This window comes from Festucalex cinctus, chromosome 5, assembly GCF_051991245.1.
Source record: "Festucalex cinctus isolate MCC-2025b chromosome 5, RoL_Fcin_1.0, whole genome shotgun sequence".
Classification (NCBI taxonomy): Eukaryota; Metazoa; Chordata; class Actinopteri; order Syngnathiformes; family Syngnathidae; genus Festucalex; species Festucalex cinctus.
Genome location: NC_135415.1, coordinates 13,094,633 through 13,117,229, shown reverse-complemented (window position 1 = coordinate 13,117,229; position 22,597 = coordinate 13,094,633). Strand labels below are relative to the sequence as shown.

General features: G+C 37.6%; 2 protein-coding genes, 3 non-coding genes and 1 pseudogene across 7 annotated transcripts in view; 2 read left to right on the top strand and 4 right to left on the bottom strand.

The window, feature by feature from the left end:
• Window positions 1-1,700: 1,700 nt before the first annotated feature.
• Window positions 1,701-8,897, bottom strand: tor2a (torsin family 2, member A). Of its 2 annotated transcripts, none has more exons than XM_077521824.1 (5): window positions 8,671-8,897; window positions 6,699-6,964; window positions 4,233-4,441; window positions 3,944-4,071; window positions 1,701-2,534 (listed from the first exon to the last, which is right to left on the bottom strand). In XM_077521824.1, the coding sequence occupies exons 1-5, from the start codon at window positions 8,789-8,791 to the stop codon at window positions 2,290-2,292; spliced, it is 969 nt and encodes a 322-aa protein (XP_077377950.1). In that variant the 5' UTR covers window positions 8,792-8,897; the 3' UTR covers window positions 1,701-2,289. The 2 variants fall into 2 exon arrangements, with proteins under 2 accessions (XP_077377950.1, XP_077377951.1); XM_077521825.1 differs by having other exon boundaries at window positions 4,233-4,408.
• Window positions 8,898-9,557: 660 nt separating this feature from the next.
• Window positions 9,558-9,630, bottom strand: trnaa-agc (transfer RNA alanine (anticodon AGC)). Its single transcript has one exon. It is a non-coding gene; the product is annotated as a tRNA-Ala (tRNA).
• Window positions 9,631-9,987: 357 nt separating this feature from the next.
• On the bottom strand, window positions 9,988-10,693 carry LOC144019131 (pseudouridylate synthase 1 homolog pseudogene; annotated as a pseudogene).
• A 1,459-nt stretch (window positions 10,694-12,152) lies between these two features.
• trnaa-agc (transfer RNA alanine (anticodon AGC)) lies at window positions 12,153-12,225 on the top strand. Its single transcript has one exon. It is a non-coding gene; the product is annotated as a tRNA-Ala (tRNA).
• Window positions 12,226-12,923: 698 nt separating this feature from the next.
• sh2d3cb (SH2 domain containing 3Cb) overlaps window positions 12,924-22,597 on the bottom strand; it is a 31,654-nt gene continuing 21,980 nt past the window's right edge. For both annotated transcript variants that reach the window (XM_077521696.1, XM_077521697.1), the window contains exons 7-12: window positions 19,277-19,647; window positions 19,094-19,209; window positions 17,697-17,868; window positions 17,402-17,513; window positions 15,742-15,957; window positions 12,924-14,240 (exon numbers count right to left, since the gene is read on the bottom strand). In XM_077521696.1, the coding sequence (XP_077377822.1) occupies window positions 14,077-14,240; window positions 15,742-15,957; window positions 17,402-17,513; window positions 17,697-17,868; window positions 19,094-19,209; window positions 19,277-19,647 (1,151 nt within the window). In that variant the 3' untranslated portion in view covers window positions 12,924-14,076. The remainder of the gene's footprint in view (window positions 14,241-15,741; window positions 15,958-17,401; window positions 17,514-17,696; window positions 17,869-19,093; window positions 19,210-19,276; window positions 19,648-22,597) is intronic.
• On the top strand, window positions 15,997-16,069 carry trnaa-agc (transfer RNA alanine (anticodon AGC)). The gene has a single exon. It is a non-coding gene; the product is annotated as a tRNA-Ala (tRNA).

Here is a 22,597-nt window from a genome sequence, read left to right as displayed (position 1 = left end):
TTTTACTATTTTTAACCGTTTTAGCTGTCTTAATGTAAATATTCAGAAACTAAGCAACTTGCCTCACCTGCTTCGTTTTGCTGATGATCACGTGGGTTGGTGACGTCACACTGACGAAAGCATGGTAACCGTGTCCATCAAGAATTTGTCCCCCCCCCAATCCATCACTTCTCCCCTCACACCACACAATGACCATTTATCGTCCAATTTTATTTATTTTTTTAATTCGGAATGAGTCGACTGGGCTTCCTGCATGTTCTTCACGTCCTGTGGGTTCTCGCGGATGATTGTCCAAACCCAACTCTGGTGGAACTGTTCCCAAAGCCCACGCGAGGATTGTGCGCGGACATCTGTTGTTCGCCCCTCGTGCAAAACACATTTGCACCGCCGCGTGCACGCGCCAAGCTTTAATCGCACCTTTTCATTCTACTCGATTTTATTTCACTTTTTGTATGGTTAAGGGAAAAAATTGACTACTATAAGTCATTTTTCCCTTTTATGGTTGTATTTTTTTTGTAATAAAGTTACGTAAAAAAAAATTTAAAAATTGATGGGTGAGTAAATTTGTTGCGGCCACTGAGCTCTTTTCTCGGTGATTAAAAATTAGCATAATTCAGGAACGTATGATTTTCATCCCTTTGCGGGGGTCCAGGGGCGCACAAGGGGTGCCGTGCCTTTGTGTGTGTGTGTTGGGGGGTTTATTTTAGCAGCAGAGCTTTTTTTTTTTTTTTTTTTTTTTTTTAAATGTCGTTTTTTGAACAAAAATGGTGTCAATCAAAAGTGTTGGGTTGTGTCCTGAAACAGCTTCGCCACCCATGTGATCCCCACGCAAAGGCCAAGGTCAAACTGTGCTGTCCCGAGAGCCCCCCCATTCATGTCCTCAATCAAACATTCCCACCCCCTTTTGTTCTCCTGTCGTAATGGTGACTGACCAAGGTAATCCTTGAAAACCTCGGGATGATGTCACTGTAAAAATCACAACAAAGCAAAATGGCAAACCTCTTGTGCATTTTCAGGTACTGTTTCTTGAGACTTTGAGGACTGAATTTTTAAAAGAAATTCCAGGAGGCAAGATTACTTAAAACTTACTTTGCATTGCTGGGCATTTTTTTTTTTTGGTCGGTCTCCTCGTAACAGAAATTGCTGCAAGATTTTATGTTGCCAAGTAAAACTTGCTTTGGGTGCTGAATTATAAAAAATCCATGTGTAGCTTCCACCTTTGGAGGAAGGCTGGAAATGAGAGGATCACCTTACAATGGTCGCTTCGAAACAAAATGGTAGACTCCCCTGTGAACCCTGCCATGATAACAAGGAAGTTATTTAAAAAAAATGAAAAAAAGGGGGGAGTCTGTCCTCACAGATGTGGAGGTGGGAGGGACTTGTGAGGCGGAGCAGCCAAAGGGGGACGGAAAAGGGAGATATGGACGAAGAAGTTTGTATTAATTGGAACAGGAAGTAGTTCAGATGGGAGAAGAAGTGAGGGCGAAGCGACCACCCACATAACTTAACACATGTACACAACCATCAACCATGAGACTTGTATACAACCACAACATCTGCACAAAACTGACACCCAAGTTGAATACAGTGCGTACTGTGTTTTGAGTGATTTTTCATGTGGTTAAAAGGGTGCCATCTGGTCGCTCGGAATAAAATTGTAAGCATTTTCAAACTTGCTTAAAATAAAATAAAACACAGACTGCCGTTTTTCATTTGATGGCAATATGAAAATACACATTTATGAACATTTTTCTTTTGAGCTGTTGCTAATACTTTGATCCTCTCATCTCTATGCAGAGCGGCCAAAAGATTAGGAACAGCAATCAGTGTGATACAGTACAATTGTTAAAATTGAACAGTTTTGAAAAGGCACCAATAGTTGTTTTTTTTTTGTAATGAATATCATTACACAGCCGTGCTTAATGAAGTGTCCACATTGTGATATATTTCATATTAGTTGCGTAGCTTATTTAAATAAATTCTATTATCTACACAATACTGTATGTTTAGAAAAATGAAACAATTTGATCCACAGGTGCTCCTTTCCTGCAAAAACATGCAATCCTCAAAAAAAATAAAAAAATAAAAATAATAATAATAAAACAAAACAAAAATAGGATGGAAAAATATCCTTCAGGATGTTGCTGTAAAACCACTTGGACTTCCTGCGTCCTGTTTTCTCACAAATAGTACTAAAAATGTCTTCTTCTTCCCTTTGAGTTCAATTTACGATGCTTGATGTCGATGTATTTAAAAAAAATAATAAATAAATACAACCTGCATCGGCCGTCACAAGAGCAGGTCGATCTTGGCGGGCACGCTTTTGCAGCCGCTGGAGGAAAAGTAGTTCCCCGGCGACGGCTTGTACAGCATGTCGGCCGCTGCGGCCACCGCCACCTCGCCGCGCCCACAGGCGCCGCGCTGGCACAGCTGAGCCCGTGCGCAGCGCTCCACATGGCGACGGCAGAGCGGCAGGAAGGGCACGAAGGCCGTCACCAGCTTCTGGCGGACGATGGACGAGTTGTACAGGCCACCTGGGGTGGGATTATTTAAAAATATAAATATATAAAATGCATAAAATGAACCCCTTCCCCAATTATTTTTTCCACTTACGCACAAACTTTCGCTATTAAGATTCTCTTCTTTGAATGACAAGTCCATATAAAAAAATATTTAACTATTTCTTCCACACACTGGGAAGAATTTGTGCTTTTGTGTATAGTTATCTCATCTGTGGGTATGTGTTTCCACAAATTTGTGTGTGGATATTCGTTATTTGAAGGAAAAACACTCCCGGAAGTCGATGTTAACTTTCTGCTAGCATTTGCTAACTTCCTGTTAGCGCTAGGCTAGCGATGTTTTAAAAACGTAGCATGTTTTTGATTTAAATATACAGCGGATGTAATTCTTAACATTGTCTGTTTAGTTTTACAGTTACCTCCAAATGGGGTTAACTTCCTGTTAGCAGTTGCTAACTTCCTGTTAGGGCCAGGCTCGCGAGGTTTTAAAAATGAAGCATTTTTTGTATTTAAATATACAGCGAATGTAATTCTTAACGTCTGATTAGTTTTACAGTTACCTCCAAATGGAGTTAACTTCCTGCTAGCATTTGCTAACTTCCTGTTAGCGCCAGGTTCGCGATGTTTTAAAGACGAAGCATGTTTTGTATTTAAATATACAGTGGATGTAATTCTTAATATTGTGTGTGTAGCTTTACAGTTTGCTCCAAATGGGGTTAAATTCCTGTTAGCATTTGCTAACTTCCTGATAGCTCTAGGCTAGCGATGTTTTAAAAACGGAGCGTGTTTTGTATTTAAATATACAGCGAATGTAATTCTTAACGTTGTGTGTTTAGTTTTATAGTTAACTCCAAACGGGGTTAACTTCCTGTTAGCATTTGCTAACTTCCTGTTAGTTCCAGGTTCGCGATGTTTTATAAACGAAGCATATTTTGTTTTTAAATATACAGCGAATGTAATTTTTAACGTTGTCTGTTTAGTTTTACAGTTAACTCCAAATGGTGTTAACTTCCTGTTAGATTTGCTAACTTCCTGTTGGCGCCAGGCTAGCGATGTTTTGAAAACGAAGCATGTTTTGGATTTAAATATACAGTGGATGTAATTCTTAATGTTGTGTGTTTAGTTTTCCAGTTAACTCCAACTGGGGTGTCATTAAACAACTTCAAGGGCGCTTAGGGACAACAGAATAACATACACTACAGACTTGCTAGATGCTAATGCTACGCAAGCAAAACGATGCATTCAGGGGTACTTTCACAGCGTCGGAAATTTCGGTTTTCTTCGCTAACGTTTTTGAAGTCCAACAATCGGTTGATTAGAATCGGTCAGGCCATAAAAAATAATTAGTGATCCGGAAAGCCACCCCCCCCCACCCCCCACCCCCCCACCCCAAATCAAGAAACAAACAAAATGGCGTCTCTCACTGGTTGGATTGTCGTAGACGGCCTGAGCGATGGCGTCCTGCAGCTCGGCTGACGTCATCTCCTCTCGGTCCCGCCCGGCCTCGCGTTGCTCCAGGGCCGCCTTGTTGATCACCTCCTCGCCCGCTACACTATAACAAAGAAGTCAAACTTTTTGTGACACAATTTACCCGGCCACCAATTCTGCCTAGCAACAAGCGGCCTTTTAATCAAGGTCACATGAAATGAGTGGTGAAATCTTTGTCATGATTTCACATTTTATTGCCACTGAAGACATGAGCGGGTCGGTCACCTGATGAAGATGTAGATGGCCTTGCGGTAGTTGGTCCGAAAGACCACGTGGGAGGGGCCCAGGAACGGCTCCAGAACATCCAGCAGCCCGGGCGCCATTTTGTCCAGCTCGTCGAAGATGAAGACCGAGTGGGCGCACTCGGTCAAGTTGCCCTGGACCCAAGACTTCAGCTGCTCCTGGACAACAACAGTCCACATCTGACGCGTCTTCTATTGGAATTATTTGATTAAGTCGTTTTTGCCACCTTAAAATTGTCATTTATAAACTGTAAAATAGAAACATATAATCACCACAATCTACAACCACAATAGTGAACATTTCTGAGTAACAATTCATCATGTGTGAATTTAAAAACATATACTGTAGTTCAAATAATTATTTTTTTAATTACGTACAATTTATAGGAGAAAATACATTTAAATAATGTTGTCTAGATTGAATTTATATTTGCATAACCACCTAATAAAATTTGCTTAGTCAAAAAAAATTATTATTCAAATATGTTCAATTTTTAAATGTACAATTTAAGTAGTTGAAACATTTAATTTTGAATTTATTTTAAATTTCAATTAGTTATAGTTTAAATTTACAACTGCCTTACAACTGTTCATTTAAAAACAAATTACATATCCATTTTTAAACATTTACATCAGTTAACATTGCATTAATTACATTTACTTCAATATAAATAAGTATAACCACAGCGACATGACCAAAAAAATGTTTAGAGTCTTACTTAAAAAAAAAAAAGAAAAAAAAAAAAGTACGTAAGTAAAAAAAAATTTATGTACATTTATTGAGGTTAAAATAGCTTATATACATAAATTTGATAATATTTATTAGGGGTGTGAATTGCCTCGTACCTGACGATTCGATCCGTATCACGATTCATAGGTCACGATTCGATTCGATACTGATTAATCCCGATATGAATTTAAAAGTTAATTGTTGCGATTTTTTTACTCAAATTTAGAAAATACCATTCAGTAAACTTGTACATGTACACTGTAAGATTTGTATGAAAATGTATTATTTATTGATCTGAAACTTCAGTTTTATAACTGTGAGCCAGGTTGTAACCTTTTTCATGTTAGAACAGCATTGAAATAAAATATTAAGGTTTAATGTTCCATTAATATAACATTCTTCCATTCTTAAGGTGTGAAAGTTAGTCGCTTTTTTAAAAATATTTTTCCATCAAAAATGGATGTTAAAAAATCGATTCGGCTGCCTATTGAATCGATTCGAGAATTGCGTGCTGTAGTGTCGCAATATATTGCCGAATCGATTTTTTTTAACACCCCTAATATTTATATAATTTAAAAGTACATTGGTTTTTACAAAATTACTAAAATGAATTCATAACATTTTTTACATTTGCGTTTTTTAAATGTATAATTTGTATTCAATTAATTTTCATTTACATTAGTTTAAAAGACTATATTAAAGTGTCTATTTAATAAATGTATGTAAATTTAAACATGAAAAATTAGTTACATTGATAATTTCAAGTTAACATTAAAATTATTTGTTAAACATTTTTTTAATTTATTTAGCTAAATTAAAAATATTTTTTAAATGTTAATATATGAATGCAAATTCAAACATGAAAAATTACTTGCATTAATTTATAAAATTTTAAGTTAACATTAAAATTATTTTTTAAAGATTTTTAAAAACTTATTTAGTTAGATTAAAATAATTTTTAAAATGTTAATATAGGAGCGTAAATTTAAACATGAAAAAATTACTTAAATTAATTTATAAAATTTGAATTTTAACCATTAAAATATTTTTTTTTAGTGATGCAGGATAATATCGGTGGCCGATAATTATTGGGAATTATCGACCAATTTGACGTCAAACAGATAAACCAGATAATAGAGAAATCTGCCGATAATTATCGGCAATTTGATTTCATACAGATAAAACAGATAATAAAGAAATCCAGCAATAATTAGAGACATGCCACATTGGTCCATCTGTTGTGGTTGTGGCTCATATCAATCAAATTCAGCTTCATGGTGCTTTTCATACATACTTTGGAACATTGTGCAAAGTTTACACAATGTTCCAATGTATTTGTTAAACTTATAGTAGGACTCAAAAGCCCATTTGTATTCAAGTTAATTTTGCAAACAATTATCGGCTTACTTATCGGTTATTGACATTGGCACTTCTAAATTATTGGTTTATCGGTATCAGCTGAAAATAGCATTATTGTGCATCCCTATATTTTTGAAAGATTTTTTTTGTTTATTTATTTAGTTCAATTAAAAATATTTTTTTAAATGATAATTAGCAACCACAATTTACACACTTGACTTTCTGTGCACTTTAGTTAAAACATTTTGCAACCAATTTAAATTGTTACATTTCCAATCAAAGAGAAAAACATTTAATATTTATCCAATTTTGTTGTTGTCAACCATACTCAAAGGGAAAAATCTGACGTCATCGTCCTACCCGTTGCAGCTGCACGTGCCCGCCGGCGGGGAAATGTAGCGTGGGGATGAACTGGTGGACGAAAGGGCTGCTCATGGCCGAGCCGTACAGGTGTCGCACCAGCATGCCGACCACCAGCGTCTTGCCCGTGCCTGACGAGCCGTGGAGGGACAGCACAAGCGGCCTCTTGGGCGCCTTGTCGGCCACGAAGCGCGCCACCTCCTCCGAGAGCACTTCCTGGGCCAGGTGCTGCCCGTAGACATTCTTGTACAGGTCCCACTCCAACTCTGATGCACATTATTTACTTACAAAGTGCACATATTAACTCATTGACCCCCAGCCATTTTCACTGAAGCAACCCCCTTTTTTGACTGATTTTGCAACGCCCACAGAATATTGAGTTCTATTGCTATAAAAACATGGTATCGACCAAAATTAATTGTAGTCTCTTCTTTCATCATTCATCTTTTTCTGTTTTGCAGCAAAAAAAAAAAAAAAAAAGTGTTAACTTCTGGGAACTCATTTAAATGTTTTTTGTTTTTTTAAATGACATTTTCCGAGATGCTGCCGACCCTGGCAACTCTCTTCACCTTCTGTTTTTGTTTGAAATCAAAAATAAAATAAAAATGTAATACTTCAGATTTATTTGAATTTTTGTAATACAATTGTTTGTTTTTATTTAACTTTTGAAAACATGTTACTGCCCCTGGGAGATCCCAGAACTTGTTAGATTTTAAAAACAAAGATGTCTATTGACTAAGATTTATAACATAAAAAAAAAAAAAACAACAACAATATTTTACTAACCCTAAAAGTTGCTCAATAAACGTATGCATTAAAATTCTAAAAAATAAAAAATAAAATAAGAGCTGGAGTCTGTATCTTTTCCCAAATTTTGATACATATATTTTCCCTTTTAGGTAAGCTGAATCTCGGCTCCAAATATCGATTATCGGCATCCTCAACGACTAATAATTGAACGACTAATAATTGTTATTGGGCCTGAAAAAAACCCATTGTCTATCTCTAGTTTTCAGAAGACATTTAAGACCTTTGAAAAAATGTAGGGCCCAACCGATTCATCAGTTGATCGATTTTTAGCCCTTTTTAAAATAATTGTGGTTGGTTTTGCCAAAGAGAGTATATTAGTAATTTCTCATTAAATAGTAAACCCAATCAAAATGATGCCCTTAATGTGTCCAATATATTCAATCTACTGCTGTCACTATCAGATTATTTTTATAATCCATTATTCGCACATTTCATTTTGCATTTTATTTTGCAATGGTTGAAAACAACTTTTGTTTTTGTAATCAATCAAAATTAACTATTATTTTTTTTCATAAATATGATTTTCATACCATGTCAGATAACGGGAAAATGTGGCAGTGGAGAGAACTACTTTGTTAAGATGAACCTCCTCAACTCACTTCATCATGGTACATTGGTGCCAAAATACAACAGAGAACAATTTCACGTCTTATTGCTGGTTCACACGGCAGGAGAACTGGCCCGATTTTAGCCCCGAATATCCTAAGGACGCGCCGAGATGCAAGCGATAATCTTCACAGATAAATAGTTTAGTTTAGTTTATTCATTTTTTCCTTTCGGACATATTACAGCTTACATCGATCACATCACATCATTTGCAACATTGACATCCGAAAGAAGGGCTGACGGGTAGAAGCCGAAGCTTATTCGAGACCCGTCCCCATCGACCCATTACTATAACGCATCAATCATATACATTATTTAGAATAGTCATTAATTTTTATCGTTATCCATCCCATACTATCCCCGACACTGCTCGCTCAGTTCATCTTGAATGTCCGTGTGTAGATTGTGGCTAGTCCCAGTCCTCAAATGTCCTCATTCTGTTGGATAAAGACGTATTTTGGTCCTCACTATGTATTATGTACAAGAACACGCACACGCACACAGAAGCCAATAGCTACCCGGCTAAGCTAACCCCGGAAGCGCTTCCCTTCCTTACCTCTGACGTTGGGTCTAAAGTCGCAGTCGCAGCTGTCGGCGATGGAGCAGTACAATGTCTGGAACACGCAGCAGGCTGGCGCGCAAACACACAAAAGCAACACGGGCAAAAGAGTTAACATCTTCTGTTTGCTTCGGGTTTTAGTTTTACCCAGAGCCCCCCGCCATTTGCGTGCCCAGCCGCTGACAGTGGCCAGTCAGCCAGCCAGCCAGCCAGCGCGTCCAGTTGTCGACTTCCTGGATGACGTCGTGCCACGTGGCCAGCGCGCAAGACTGCTGCTACGAACTGTGACGTCATTCCGACGCCAACGTCTCGTCGACTACTACTACTACTACTACTACTACTACTACTACTACTACTACTACTACTACTAATAATAATAATAATAATAATAATAATAATAATAATAATAATAATAATAATGTGGGGGTAGCGGGATCGATACATATAGCCTGTTACTGACCAAATATATTCATTGAGAAAATAAATACTTGTTAAAACAGCCAAAAAAGTGTGATAATATTAATGTTATGTATTATATTTTCGACGCAGGACTATTTAATTAATACATTTTTTGCTGATTTTTGTTCTTGGGTATGCTGCACCAAATAATTTATATCACAATAAATAAAAACATAAATAACATGGCATCTCATTATATAAAAACAATACCACGTGTGAGTATAATCTTGTTAGTCTAATGTACTATGTACAAATACCGGTAATTGTTTTGCGGGTCCCATATTGGAATGCAAATTTAGCCGTGTTTAGCCGGTGGGCTTACTTTTGACCATTCATGCTGCGAAAAAAAGGATGGATCACTCACTCGCATTGCGCCTCCACCATCTGAGCTAATCCCATTTAATGTGTCGAAGGGAAAAAAGAACTGGAGGATGCGGGCATCGATCCCGCTACCTCTCGCATGCTAAGCGAGCGCTCTACCATCTGAGCTAATCCCCCTCTAGCCCACCTCTATGCTGAGAACTCAAATAAACCCATAGGCTGAGCTAGGCTTCCCTGTATTTTAAGACAGGACATTGCACACTGAACATGAACACTTAATTTGAATATAGGATAGGAAGTTAGGAACATAAAAAAATAAATAAAAATCATAATAATAATGTTGGTTAGCAAGCACAGTTGCCTCTTCTCATGTCACTACTACTACTAGCACGTCAATGAACAACACTTAAATTAACAATACTGTACTTGAATTACATTACAAAGCCCCAGTGACGAAACCTAAAAATAAGGAAATTGAAAGACAAAGTTTATGAGGAAATATTTCTTAAATGAAAAAAAACTCTGTGTTTTTTCTTAATAAGAGTCTTTTGCACTATCCGCATCTTCCTGTAAGAAAAGAAGCATTAATTAGAAAGGACAAACGCAAATGAATGTTCCCAAGTATGCTCACCTTTTTCTGCATTCCATTTGCTGTACCATGAAAGTCATGAATAGGGCAGTGTGGCCATCCAGCTGCGCATGGGGCCCTCTTGACACTCCGTCTCCACCACAATGGTGGGATAAATAGGAGCCTCCTTGAAGGCCATAATGGCTTCCTCTTCACCGTCCCATTCAAGACGCTCCTGAAGCCTGTCCCCTCTGAAGCGTTTGACCAAGCTGAGTCCCGGTGCTTTGGGCACTTTTATCTTGTTCCCAACTTGGGTCCATGACCTTCTTCCTCAGAGTATCCCTTTTATGACTGCGATCACGAGGCCAACCATCTTCCGGATTTGTGCATGATAACGCTTTGGCCTCTCACTTTGATTACGGCAAATTCGTCATCGCTCAGGATGGAAAGCTCTCCGGGGGACATCTCTGTGATGGAGCGACAGGGCACCGGGGTCCTTGGGAGCCTTCTGAGACGTGAAGTTGTGGAAGTTGTGAGTTACTTTGTATGGCCCGAACAGAAGGTTGACGCTCTGAAGCGTCTCTGGACCTTGGATTTCGCTCAAGGAAAATGTAAGGATTAGCCACATCAACAAAATGCTCAACGTTTCTTTGTGATGTACCTGCATTCCATTGTACCCCTTGCCACAGTATGCCATAAGAAGGATCACTTTTTTTCTTGGGGTATCTCCTTTCCTCCTCAGTGTTGTCGCAACTCAGATTTGGCTCTTTTTGTGACTTGAACAACCTCATTTTCCCCGTTGGATTGTTTCGAGAGATTGGGACTCTGTTCATTTTGTGATACTTCGGTCATATTGGAAAGGAATTTAAACAGCTATTATGATTTGGGGTGGTCAATACAGCCAAAACGATGCGGTTCAAGGTGATGAAGCTAACGCGGAATACCGTAACAAAACAAAAATAATTGAGAATAAAGAAATAGTTTTCATCGGTTGAACAACAAAACCTATTTTCTACTCCCAAAATTCAGTTATTTCATATTAAACAATTTAAGAATTATATTATCGCTAAATCGACGATATCGCCGCCATCCAGGCACAATGTATAATTTCAACTTTGACCCCGGCAATCATTAAAGGGGCTGTCTGCCGGTTTCACTCAGGAAAATGCACTTTTTAAATACAGGATTTAAACAAACAAACTACTTCTCAATTATAGATATGGGCTTTTCATAACATGTGGGGGTGATTTTGTCATAAACCCCCCACCCCCCCAGCCTGTATTTTTCCATTTTGTGTTTGTTTTGTAAACAGCGGGGCGTTTCTGTAGAAAGACAGTCACGCAGCTGACACGTTCGCCCGGCCCCCTTTGGGACCCCCCGCGATTGGCTGGAAGGGTGTAAACACTGTCTTTCCACAGAAACGGCCTGCTTTTTACAAAACAAACACAAAATGGCAAAATACAGGCGTGTGGGGGTTTAGGACAAAATCACCCCCACACCTTATGAAAAGCCCATATCTATAAATTGAGAAGTAGTTTGTTTGTTTAAATCCTGTATTTAAAAAGTGCATTTTCCTGAGTGAAACCGGCAGACAGCCCCTTTAAAATAAACGTTGAATTTCTGTTGTGATATGCAAAAGCTGAATTAGGGGTTATACAGTTGTTGTTTTTTTTATTATTTAAAGGGGGGGGGGGGGTACTTATTCCACGAATTTCAGAATTTGAAGATAATTTATCTCACTTGGATAGGCAACGGATGATGTAAACAGCATAGATAAGTTATGTCATTCATTTTACATTTTCAATGATAGATAAATTATGGTACATTGGCGTTCCTCACAAGTCAAGTACTAATTAAACAATACAATAACTTTTTGAATTTAATGGAATAAAAAGTGTCAACACCTTTATAGTAGTATTGCAATGTAATTCAAATACTGTTAATTTAAATGTTGTTCATTGACGTGCTAGTAGTGACATGAGCTAGAGATAGAGAAATTTGCTTGCTAACCAAGTTTTTCATGTACATAACCTCCTATCCTATCGTCAAATCTATTCATGTTTAGTATGGTCCTCTGGGTACTTGCATAGAATAAAGGTTTATTTGAGTTTTCAACATAGAGGTGGGTTATGGGGGATTAGCTCAGATGGTAGAGCGCTCGCTTAGCATGCGAGAGGTAGCGGGATCGATGCCCGCATCCTCCAAGTATTTTTTTTTTTCCCCCCTCTTTCGACACATTAAATGGGGATTAGCTCAGATGGTCGATACGATAATACGACAGTACGAGTGAGGGATCAATCCTTTTTTTTTCGCAGTTTGAATGGTCAAAAGTAAGCCCACCGGCTCGGACGCGATTGGCTCAACCGGGCTCTCTTTGGGCTTACTTTCGCCAAGGCCGAGTGTCGATTGGCTGGTTCTCCGTTTACTTTGAGCCAGTGGCGACATTGGAGGATGCGGGCATCGAGCCCCCTATCTATCGCGTCCGGGGATTGGTCAAAAGTAAGTCCACCGGCTCAACACGATTGGCTCAAGCTTTATGCATACTTTCGCCGAGGTCGAGCGCCGATTGGCCGGTCCGTGCTTACTTTGTGCTTACTTTGGCGCTAACATCGGGCTAACATTCTTCAATTTATTTTCTTCCTTGATTGTAACCCAAACTACTATCTTTAAAAATGAAAATACTGAGAAGGCCATAAAATTAAAATTTCCCAGAGGGAGCCATCCCAAAGGGATCAATAAAGTCAAGTCTAAGTCTAAAATGGTATTTAACAAAAGTGTCAAGCTGGCGTAACGCCGTCCACATTTGCTCCAAACGAGACGCTGACGTACGCGTCAGACTTTTATTCAAGTCAATTTTGAATAAAACGAACAAATATAAAATCAAGTGAAACAGAACAGAAAGAACAAGTCAAATTTTAATACATTTTATCTGTACATACATACTGTACAATACATCTGAATGTGCTAGTAGACTTGTTAGTACTTTGTACAGTCTGACTCAGAATATAAAGCTATGTTTTAATTTACATCATCAAGGAAAAACAAAACAAAAACATTGTCATACCAATTGGTTAAAGTACCCCAAAAAAAAAAAAAAAAGATGTTTAAAAATGTACCCTTTTATGTGTTTTGGACATGTTAGTGTAGGTCCTGCCTTCACCATGAATTTATTATAAAACACAAGTTAAAAAGTTACCCTCGACTTCTTTCAGTTCTGACTTTATTTAATTTATTTTTTTAATTTAGGTAGCAGTAGCTGGTAATAAGAAGAGCCCACCAGAGCCTGATACCTTGAAAACCAATCACTAATAGCGGTAAATAGGGCTGCTCGATTATGGAAAAAATAATAATCACTATTATTTTGCCAATATAATGATGTAAGTTGCTTTTGGACCAAAAATAATTTATTTATTTATTTATTTATGTTGGCAAAAACTCGAAGTTGGATTGCAGCTTGTCTACTGTGCAGTAGGTTGATTAATCATTTTTTGGTACAAAAGAAAATGTTTCAACGTGAAAAAAAAAAAAATTAAGACAAATAAAATTCTTTGAAACACTAGAAACAAAATTGAATAATTTAGTTATTTTAAAATAAAAAAAATGTACAAATGTATAAATTTAAACAACTCACAGGGTTTTAATTTAATTTTAAATTAATTCAAGTTTAAATTTAAAATTAATTTAAAATTTGTATTAATAATCTTTTTTTATGATTATGCTGATTATGTAATTGTGGAGTGTAATAATTGAAATTGTAATTAAATTTCGATTAATTGCACAGCCCTAGCGGTTAATGAGATGAATATTTAAAAAAAATATGAATACATTCGTATTAATCACAACAAACTCTACCGGACTGTTGATAACCTAAATTCCGTTCTGCTGTTTTCGAAACACAACAAATTGAAAATGCCGTTGTGAATCCCAGTTACTCTCGCAATGCTCAGCGACAACATTTCAGCTAATTGTCCATTCAGCAATCACTTTGCCGAAGAATACAAAAAAAACAGTCCTGGTTTTATTGTGAAACCTTGAGGGTTCTTCGTTTTGCTGCGTCAGCGCGGCGGAGGCTCCAGTCGGTTGGACAAGGCGGTCAGTACTTGGTTGAACTTGGCGTAGCGGCGCACCTGGCTCTCCGCCGCGCCCCTGCTCCCCCACAGAAGGCGCATCTGGAAGTCCGTGTGGAAGACCTCCGAGATGGCCGCCTGCTCCTGGAAGTCTGCCACAGGCGCATAATGAGAAATGTTTCGGCAAACTGTTGACGTAAGTCAGGATAGCCAAGGCGCTACGTTCGAGTCGTAGTCTACTTGTAGGTGATCACGCTACATTGCTTGGTGTTCCACTGGGCTCAATTCCGGGGCCTCGACTGTTTTCATTATATCTGCTAATCCCTAGGTTCCATCTAGTATTTATTTTATTCGCCATTTTTAAATTTAGTCTCTATTTGTCTGGTTTTAGTCAACAAAAACTGTCATGTTGAAATGTTCAACATTATTTCACCCCCAAAAAATTCTCATCTTTTTCATTAAAAAAACAACAACTGTGACACACAATTACAGTGGCCACTATGGCTCCATGCTACAAGCTAGTAAGTTAGCCACCATTCGTTAGCGGTTAATATTATTGTTGGAACGTTATAACCGTTGGATGAATGTTACGTTCTAACTTTCATTTACTTAAAAAAAATTTTTTTTTTAACCTTTCACAGTGAATCCACTTCCTGCCTGTCCCATGTTTGTGCACGTTGCACTCGTTAGCTACTGATTTGAAAGGGGGCATGTCACTATGTGACACGTGACAGTGTCACAGTGGTAGATTAGCAGAGACAAGATTTGACAAAATCATATCATTTTCCTCTCATTTTTGTTCAAATGTCCAGATTCTAGTTCATTTTTTATGAACTCATTCACCCGCAGCCATTTTTACTGAAGCAACCTCCTTCATTCCCGGCTGTTTTACTGGATTTGGATTGATTTTGCAAGGCCCACAGAAAATTGTGTTCTATTGCTATAAAAACATGGAGCCTACCAAAAGAAAGATTAGAGTCTCTTCTTTCATCAGAAAAAAAAAGAAAAAAAAAAAAGAGTATATTTCTATCTTTTTCCATTTTGGAGCAATTAGCATTAGAATATAGCTAAGTTTCATCTTGATTTACATTCCTGGTGAAAACTGTCAAAAAGAGCTTGTTGCAACATGGCCCTGGCTGATCTCTTATACTCTTCTGCCACCTGATGGCCATTTTTTATAATAACTACCATTGCTTTAAGCGACCTCTTCAAGTCAGAGGCTGCATCAAAGCCTTCTGTATGCTCTTGCATAAAAAAAGTAAAAACAAATACGTTTTGGGACCATGGCATTATTTAAAAAAGAACATTTTTATACGTTTTTGTGAGCAAATGAGTTAAGTGAAGTATATTTTCATCTTCATTAGTCGACAAAACTGTATACTGATTTAGTCCCATTATTGTTTATTAATGAGGGTTTTGGTTTAGTCAAGTCTAGTTTTAGTCCAGTGAAATATGCATGTTGACGAAAATATTTTTGTTTAGTTTTTGTAGATAAAATTAACACTAGTAGGCATGATTTCGAATCCCACTTCTGACACATATTTTTTGACCGCATGTAACCAACCCGCTGAAGTGAAGAAAAAAAAATTGAACCTCGGTGTTCTTATTATAGTGAATTTTAGATCTGGATCTCTACTGTAGTCTTCTCCTTACCTTGCAATTTGCTGCGGACGTTGGCGGCGTAGACGTTGCCAAGCTCGGCGGCATTCCTGGCGGCCGCCAGATGGAACATGAGCACGTCCACGCCGGCCTCCGCCGTCTCCCAAGCCTCCGTCCCCTCTGCCCCCTCGGGGACGGCTGCGCTCCTCTCCAGAAGGCACAGCAGCGGCAGGATGTACGGGAAGGTGGTCTCGGACGCAGGGCAGCTTTCTGCATCACATAAGATCAGAGTGGAAAGAGGAGCCGTATGGGGAATTAGCTCAAATGGTAGAGCGCTCGCTTAGCATGCGAGAGGTAGCGGGATCGATGCCCGCATTCTCCAAGTTTTTGTTTCTCTTGTTTGCAATCCAAACTACATCTGTTGAAATGCGAGCACTTAAAAGGGCCATAAAAAGCCACGTGGTCAAAATGTCAAGTTCACGTGCATGTGCGTGGGTGTGTGTGTATGTAGCATTTGTGTTGTCCAGAAGAGGATTTGGAGCATTGAAGAGGAAAAAAAAGAGGTTTGCAGGATTCTGACTTTATTCTCAGAATTCTGGTTTTATTCTCAGAATCCTGACTTCAAGGTGAGAATTCTCACTTGAGTCTTGTGACTCTAAAGTACTGTAAGGTTTCTCATTTTATTCTCAAAATTCTGACTTTAATCTCAGAATTCTGAGAATAAAGTCAGAATTCTCACTTTAAAGTCAAAATCTGACTTTAAAGTCAAAATTCTGAGATTACAGTCAGTACATTAAAGTCAGAATTCCAAAACAAAAACAAATATTAAGCAAAGGTGTGTTTCTGTAAAAGGTGTTAACTTAATTTGTGGAATAATTTGGGAATTGACCTGAAAAGATGTGACTCACTTGTTGAATTTAAAAAAAATGTTTAAAAGCAAAGTTGAAAAAAAAATACTTATGTCAGACAAGAGCATGAAAATTGTATACGTGAGTATGAGTATATAATTTATGAATGTATTATGGTATATGTCTAGGAATTTCATGTACATATATTGTTGGCAAATGTATGCGTGTCTAAATGCACTATACATGACCAGGTTTATACATTTTCTTTTTGAAAAATATTTACCTAGTATTGTATGAATAATGAAATAAGTCTAAATATACACTGTATAAGGGGTAGGACTAAATAAGATTTTAACTTCTTCCTACTCCCTTTTGAACATGTAAACTGTGATTAATTGATGATTGAATAAGGTTCTCCTTTTCTTTTAAATTTTTATTTTTTTCTGCTCCCTGTTTATATGTTCAATAAAAAATCAGTCAATCAAACTCACTTTCAAGTCTGACTTATGAGAATAATGTCAGAATTCTGAGATTAAAGTCAGAATTCTCACTTTAAAGTCGAAATTCTGAGATTAAAGTCAGTATTCTCAGATTAAAGTCAGAATTCACTTTAAAATCTGAATTCTGAGAATAAAGTCAGAATTCTGAGATTAAAGTCAGAATTGACTTTAAAGTCAGAATTCTGAGAATAAAGTCAGAATTCTGGGATTAAAGTCAATTCACTTTAAAGTCAGAATACCCATGTTAAAGTAAAAATTCCGAGATTAAAGTCAGAATTCTGTGATTAAAGTGAGAATCCTGCCAACACTTTTTTTTTTTTCTCTCTCTCTCTTCACCGGCCCTAATCCTCTTCCACAGTGTTGTACCTCTGCCCTCGTTCAGGCTCTTCATGAATGGCCTGAGAGTTTTCTCATAGAGAACGGCGCCCTCTGTATGCCGCTGCCGTAACGCCGTCCACGTCTGCTCCAGACGAGTGACCTGGTCGACAAATCGATTTGAAAAAAAATATTGCTGACTTGTGTTTTGTATAATGCATGGAGACCACTTTTGCCAATCAGAGCAAAAAAAAAAAACAGACTGTATCCCTTTGCATTAATAAAATGCAATCTGTCAATTATAGCCTTAACTATTAAAAGGTGTTTGTTGCAAAATGCAATTGACCTGCGGGAGCTCCAGCGCTCTCATGACGGCAGAGAATCCGAACAAGTTGCCCATGTTGCTCTTGAGCTCGGCGGCAATTGTGATCATCCTGTGCAGAACGCAGGCTCGCTCCTCGGTGGTGCCGGTGCATCCCAGCACGTTCACCGCCAACATGGTGGCCATAGTATGCAACCTGTGTGACACGTAGAAAATGGACCTTTGGCCTAATTTCGTCTTTTTCAGGAAAACCTCTGGGATTTTTGGGGAAATTTAGAACAGACAAAAAAAATAAAAAATAAATATATATATATATATATATATATATATATATATATATATATATATATATATTAGGAGTGTGATGATATATCGATATTGAGATAAATCGTGCTACTTGGTCTCCTAATAGATTAACGATACGTCTATGCAAATATCGCAATACTTGTAGTTAATATACAACCACGACTTATTGAGCAATTACTTGGCGGCCCACTAGGGGGAGCACTTCATAAGGCGGCGGGGAAATGGACAGAAGTCTTCAGGCGAAGAAGACTTATGAGCTTAGTTTTTTAGGAGGGGCGACGTTATCTGAAAGTGCTTTTCTATTGGTTGCTGCTAGATGACATCGCTTCTGTGCGGCACACTTACAAAGGGTTTTTAAAATCATGTATTAATTACCAAAGACGAAAACGAAGGACATTTTTGCTCTAATTATTAGTGATGTAACAATAAACACAATATCGTGATATTAAAACAGCCACAATATCGTCGTCATCGTCATGTTCACGATATTTAAATGCAACACATTTTGTTAAAAAAGTCTGATCGATTGCCATTTGTGCAGTTCTACCACTCTGTGGTGGATAGTTTTTTAGTGCAATTTAATTTTCATTACAGATGTTTTGGCCCTTCTATGTTTAAAATCGACGCTAATGGTCAGATGAAGAGGAACGTAATATGCCTGTGAAGCAAGTACATATGTGGAGGAACTCAATGTGTGCGTGCATTAACAACATAATGTAATAATAATAACATAAAAATAATAAAACATAATAATAATAACATTGATGTTATGTACAAAAGCACAATATTATGCTTTTTTTTTTTTTTTAGTACGAGCTCATTTTTTTGACAATATTGTGACCTTTTTAAAATATCGCTAACCTCCCCACAATATCGTGATAATTATCGTATCGTGAGCTTCATATTGTGATAATATCGTTCGTATCGTGACGTTCGGATATCGTTACATCCCTAATAATTATAGTTCGTTTTACTTGGTTTTGTAAACAAAAAGTGTAGTTTCAGTTAGTTTTCGTTTTTTAAAAAGCATTTTTATTTTATTTCAATTGTTTTTATGAATGTTAGTTTCTCTTGGCTGTCAGGTGAGGTGGTGGGCGTGTCCGGGTGCCACTCACCTTTCCAGCAGGTCTAATCGGAGCTGCTGCCCGTGCGGAAGTGTGAGCAGCTCCACCCCTGAACTGACTCCCATCATCCTTTGCACCTCCGGACGAACCTCCAGGATGTGAGCGACCTATCAGCAGATGAGAACTGTCAAGTCGTCATCACATACGTCCGTTCGTCCGTTTGTCCGTCCGTACCGTGCAGTCCCACTTGGTGATGTGCTGGGCGGCCGTCTGTGGGTCGGCCCCAGCCAGGACTTCCTTGACCCGCTGCAGGATGCCCACCTCCAGGGGCTTGTTCTCTCCAGGCATCAGCAGCGAGCGGTAGCCGGCGGGAGCGAATGACGGCACCATCTCCGCCGCGGGGGCGAGGTCGACATCCGGCGGCCTTGGACCGTTGTTGGCGCGGAGCCTCTCCACGAAGCTCTGCGGGCCCGGTGGGTGGAGCTCCGTGTAGCAGCTGGCGTCCGGCGGGTCAGGAGGCGGGACGTCAGGGTGGCGTTGAGGCAGCGCGGGGGCTGATCTTGTGGAGGGGGAGGGGCATGAGTTGGCGCTGGTGGGTTGAAGAGCTACAGAAGGAAGAATGAAACGCGGCTGTGAGTAGGAGTGTGTCGACTCAATATATCGATATTGCGATAAATCGTGATACCTTGTCTCCCGATAGATTATCGATACACCAACGCAAGTATCGCGATATTTGTAGTTAATATTAGAAGTGTATCGATATATCAATATCGCAATAAATCGTGATACTTTGTCTCCCGATAGATTATCAATATGCCTACGCAAGTATCGTGATATTTGTCGTTAATATTAGGAGTGTGTCGATATGTCGATATAGCGATAAATCGTGACACTTTGTCTCCCGATAGATTATCGTATTGCGATATTTGTAGTTAATATACAGCCACTATAACGGCTCCATTGTTAATGACTTATTGAGCAATTACTTGGTGGGGCCACTCGGGGGAGCTCCTCATAAGAGTGTCATGGAAATGTACGTTAGTCTTCAGCCGAAGAAGAATCATGAGCTTACTTGTGTAAGACTTATCTGGACAGCATCTGACTCAGTTTTGCATATATTCCTATGAAAAATGTGTATCTTTCATCAATTTTAAAAATTTAAAACACATTTTATGTTTCGACTTTTTGAAGCACATAATTTCTGAGGAATATTAATATTGGTTTATGAATAATTGGGTTTAATATTGAAAGGGATATTGACTCAGAATAATTGGGTTTAATATTGAAAGGGATATTGACTCATTGAAAAATTTTTAGCAGTGAAAAGTTAACATTTTTTCCAGAATGAATTTGATTACTTCATTATTTTTCCATGTACAATTAATACCTTTAAAAACTTTTTTTTTTTCCTTTTTGAGTCGACCTGTTTTCTGGGGTTGGTCAGCAAACTGAGCCATGATTGGTCGTTACCTACTTCCTCAGCACGGGTGATGTCATCATCAGTCGACTGCAAGTAGAAAAACGACTTTTTAAAGGTATTAATTGCACATGAAAAATATATTTATATATATGTACATATATATTATAGACAAAATATTCACTTTTTACTGCTGAAAATAGCTCAATGAGTCAAGTATCCCTTTAAGTCATTTTTAAAATTTATTTACTTTTACAATGTTACACAAACAATTGTCATTCTTTCACGGTGGTCATCCAAGCCTTTTATTCCAGACACATGCCATCGCTGGACTAATTTCCACTCATATACGCGACAAGTGCTTCACACCTGAGTTGCATGTAGTCCGCCAACTTTTGATTGCCAGTGTAAGCGTATAATGTTTTGGTCACGCCTTCAATGGACTAAAGTGTAATGCTCAGGTTGATGACACGCGAGAGAGACCTTCAACTTACGCCACACAAACACACACGTGCGCAAGCACTCTGTTAACCCTCAAGTGCCATTGGGGTCAATGTTACTCTTATTTTCAGTTTATATTCATTATTCAAATTAAATTAGATTAGGTCTGGGCAATATGGCCAAAAAATAAAATCTCGATTTTTTTTTTTTTTTTTTTTTGGTCATTCAGGACAATTACAATTTTAAAGGTTTCGTTTATTCTAAAAATAATTCCTGTGCAAAATGTTCAGACAATAATAATAATTAAATAATACTAATAAAAATAATCATCCATCCATCCATTTTCTTGACCGCTTATTCCTCACAAGGGTCGCGCGGGGTGCTGGAGCCTATTTCAGCTGGCTTTGGGCAGTAGGCGGGGGACACCCTGGACTGGTTGCCAGCCAATCGCAGATAATAATAATAAAAATAATAATAATAATAAGTATAATAATAAATTTGTATACTAATTCTAAATACGTTTTAACGTAAACTTAACATTCATAGCTAGAAAATTAACAATAACATCTGGATGTAACACAACCGAAGAACAACAACGCTTAATAATCCATAAGACAAAATTTGATTTCACAATTAATGATTCAATTTTCAAAATGACTATTAATCTATTTAATTCTATTCATTGTCCAGCCTTAAATTAATTATTAAAAACAAAAAACCTAATTTATTATCTTAAAAGACAACATACATTGAATTTTAAAATGGATTTTCAAATTATATACTCAATTGATTCCATTTAAAAACTCATTCGCTCCCGGGTGTTTTACTGGATTTTGACTGATTTTGCAAGTCTCACAGAATATTGTGTTCTATTACTATAAAAACATGGAACCTACCAAAACAAAGATTAAAGTCTCTTCTTTCATCAGCAAAAAAAGTATATTTCTATCTGTTTCCGTTTTGCAACAATTAACATGAGAATATAGCTAAGTTTAATCAATTTTTACAAATCTATTTAAAATTGTGACTAATTGAGCTTTTTTTCAACATGGCCCTGTTTGATCTCCTTTGTTCTGCTGCCACCTGCTGGTTGTTTATGTAATGACTATCAATTCTGCAACCGTTCTTTGCAGTTGAGAGGCTGCATCAAAGCCTTCTGTATGCTCTAGCATATAAAAACAAACAAAAAACAAACAAACATATAAATACGTCTTTGGGACACTTAAAACATTTTTTTAAAAGTAGTTATATGTTTTTGGGAGCACATGAGTTAAGAACATTTTTTACTATTTAATGATACAATTTGATGGCAATTATATGATACAAACTGGATTGACAGTTTTGAATTATTTTTTACAATTCCATTTTCCAAGTTCCGATTTGATATATGAATGCTATTTGGCTAGAATAATATGGTATGACTCGATTAAAAAAAAAAAGAAGACATTTTTACAGTTTATATTCATTTTCCAAATTTACGATTCAATTCAACAATATGGTTTAATTTCTCATTTCCAACAATATCCTTGAATTCTGGAAATTCGTCAATTTCACTTCTACAGAACGATATGAATCAAAAGCATAATTGGCTACTGGATTAAAAAACGATATTTGTCTCATTTCGAGCAATTTGATGAATTGCTCCGACTCCATTTGTCTTTCCAAGTTTTGATTGGATTCAATAACAATATTTTGCT

Bases quoted from the DNA above. Each gene is read 5' to 3' on its own strand.
- tor2a (XM_077521824.1), bottom strand. From the start codon at position 8,791: ATGTTAACTCTTTTGCCCGTGTTGCTTTTGTGTGTTTGCGCGCCAGCC. The intron at 4,072-4,232 runs GTGACCGACCCG...TCTTTGTTATAG, and splicing joins GCCATCTACATCTTCATCAG to TGTAGCGGGCGAGGAGGTGA. The intron at 2,535-3,943 runs GTGAGAGACGCC...ATCCCACCCCAG, and splicing joins CGTCTACGACAATCCAACCA to GTGGCCTGTACAACTCGTCC.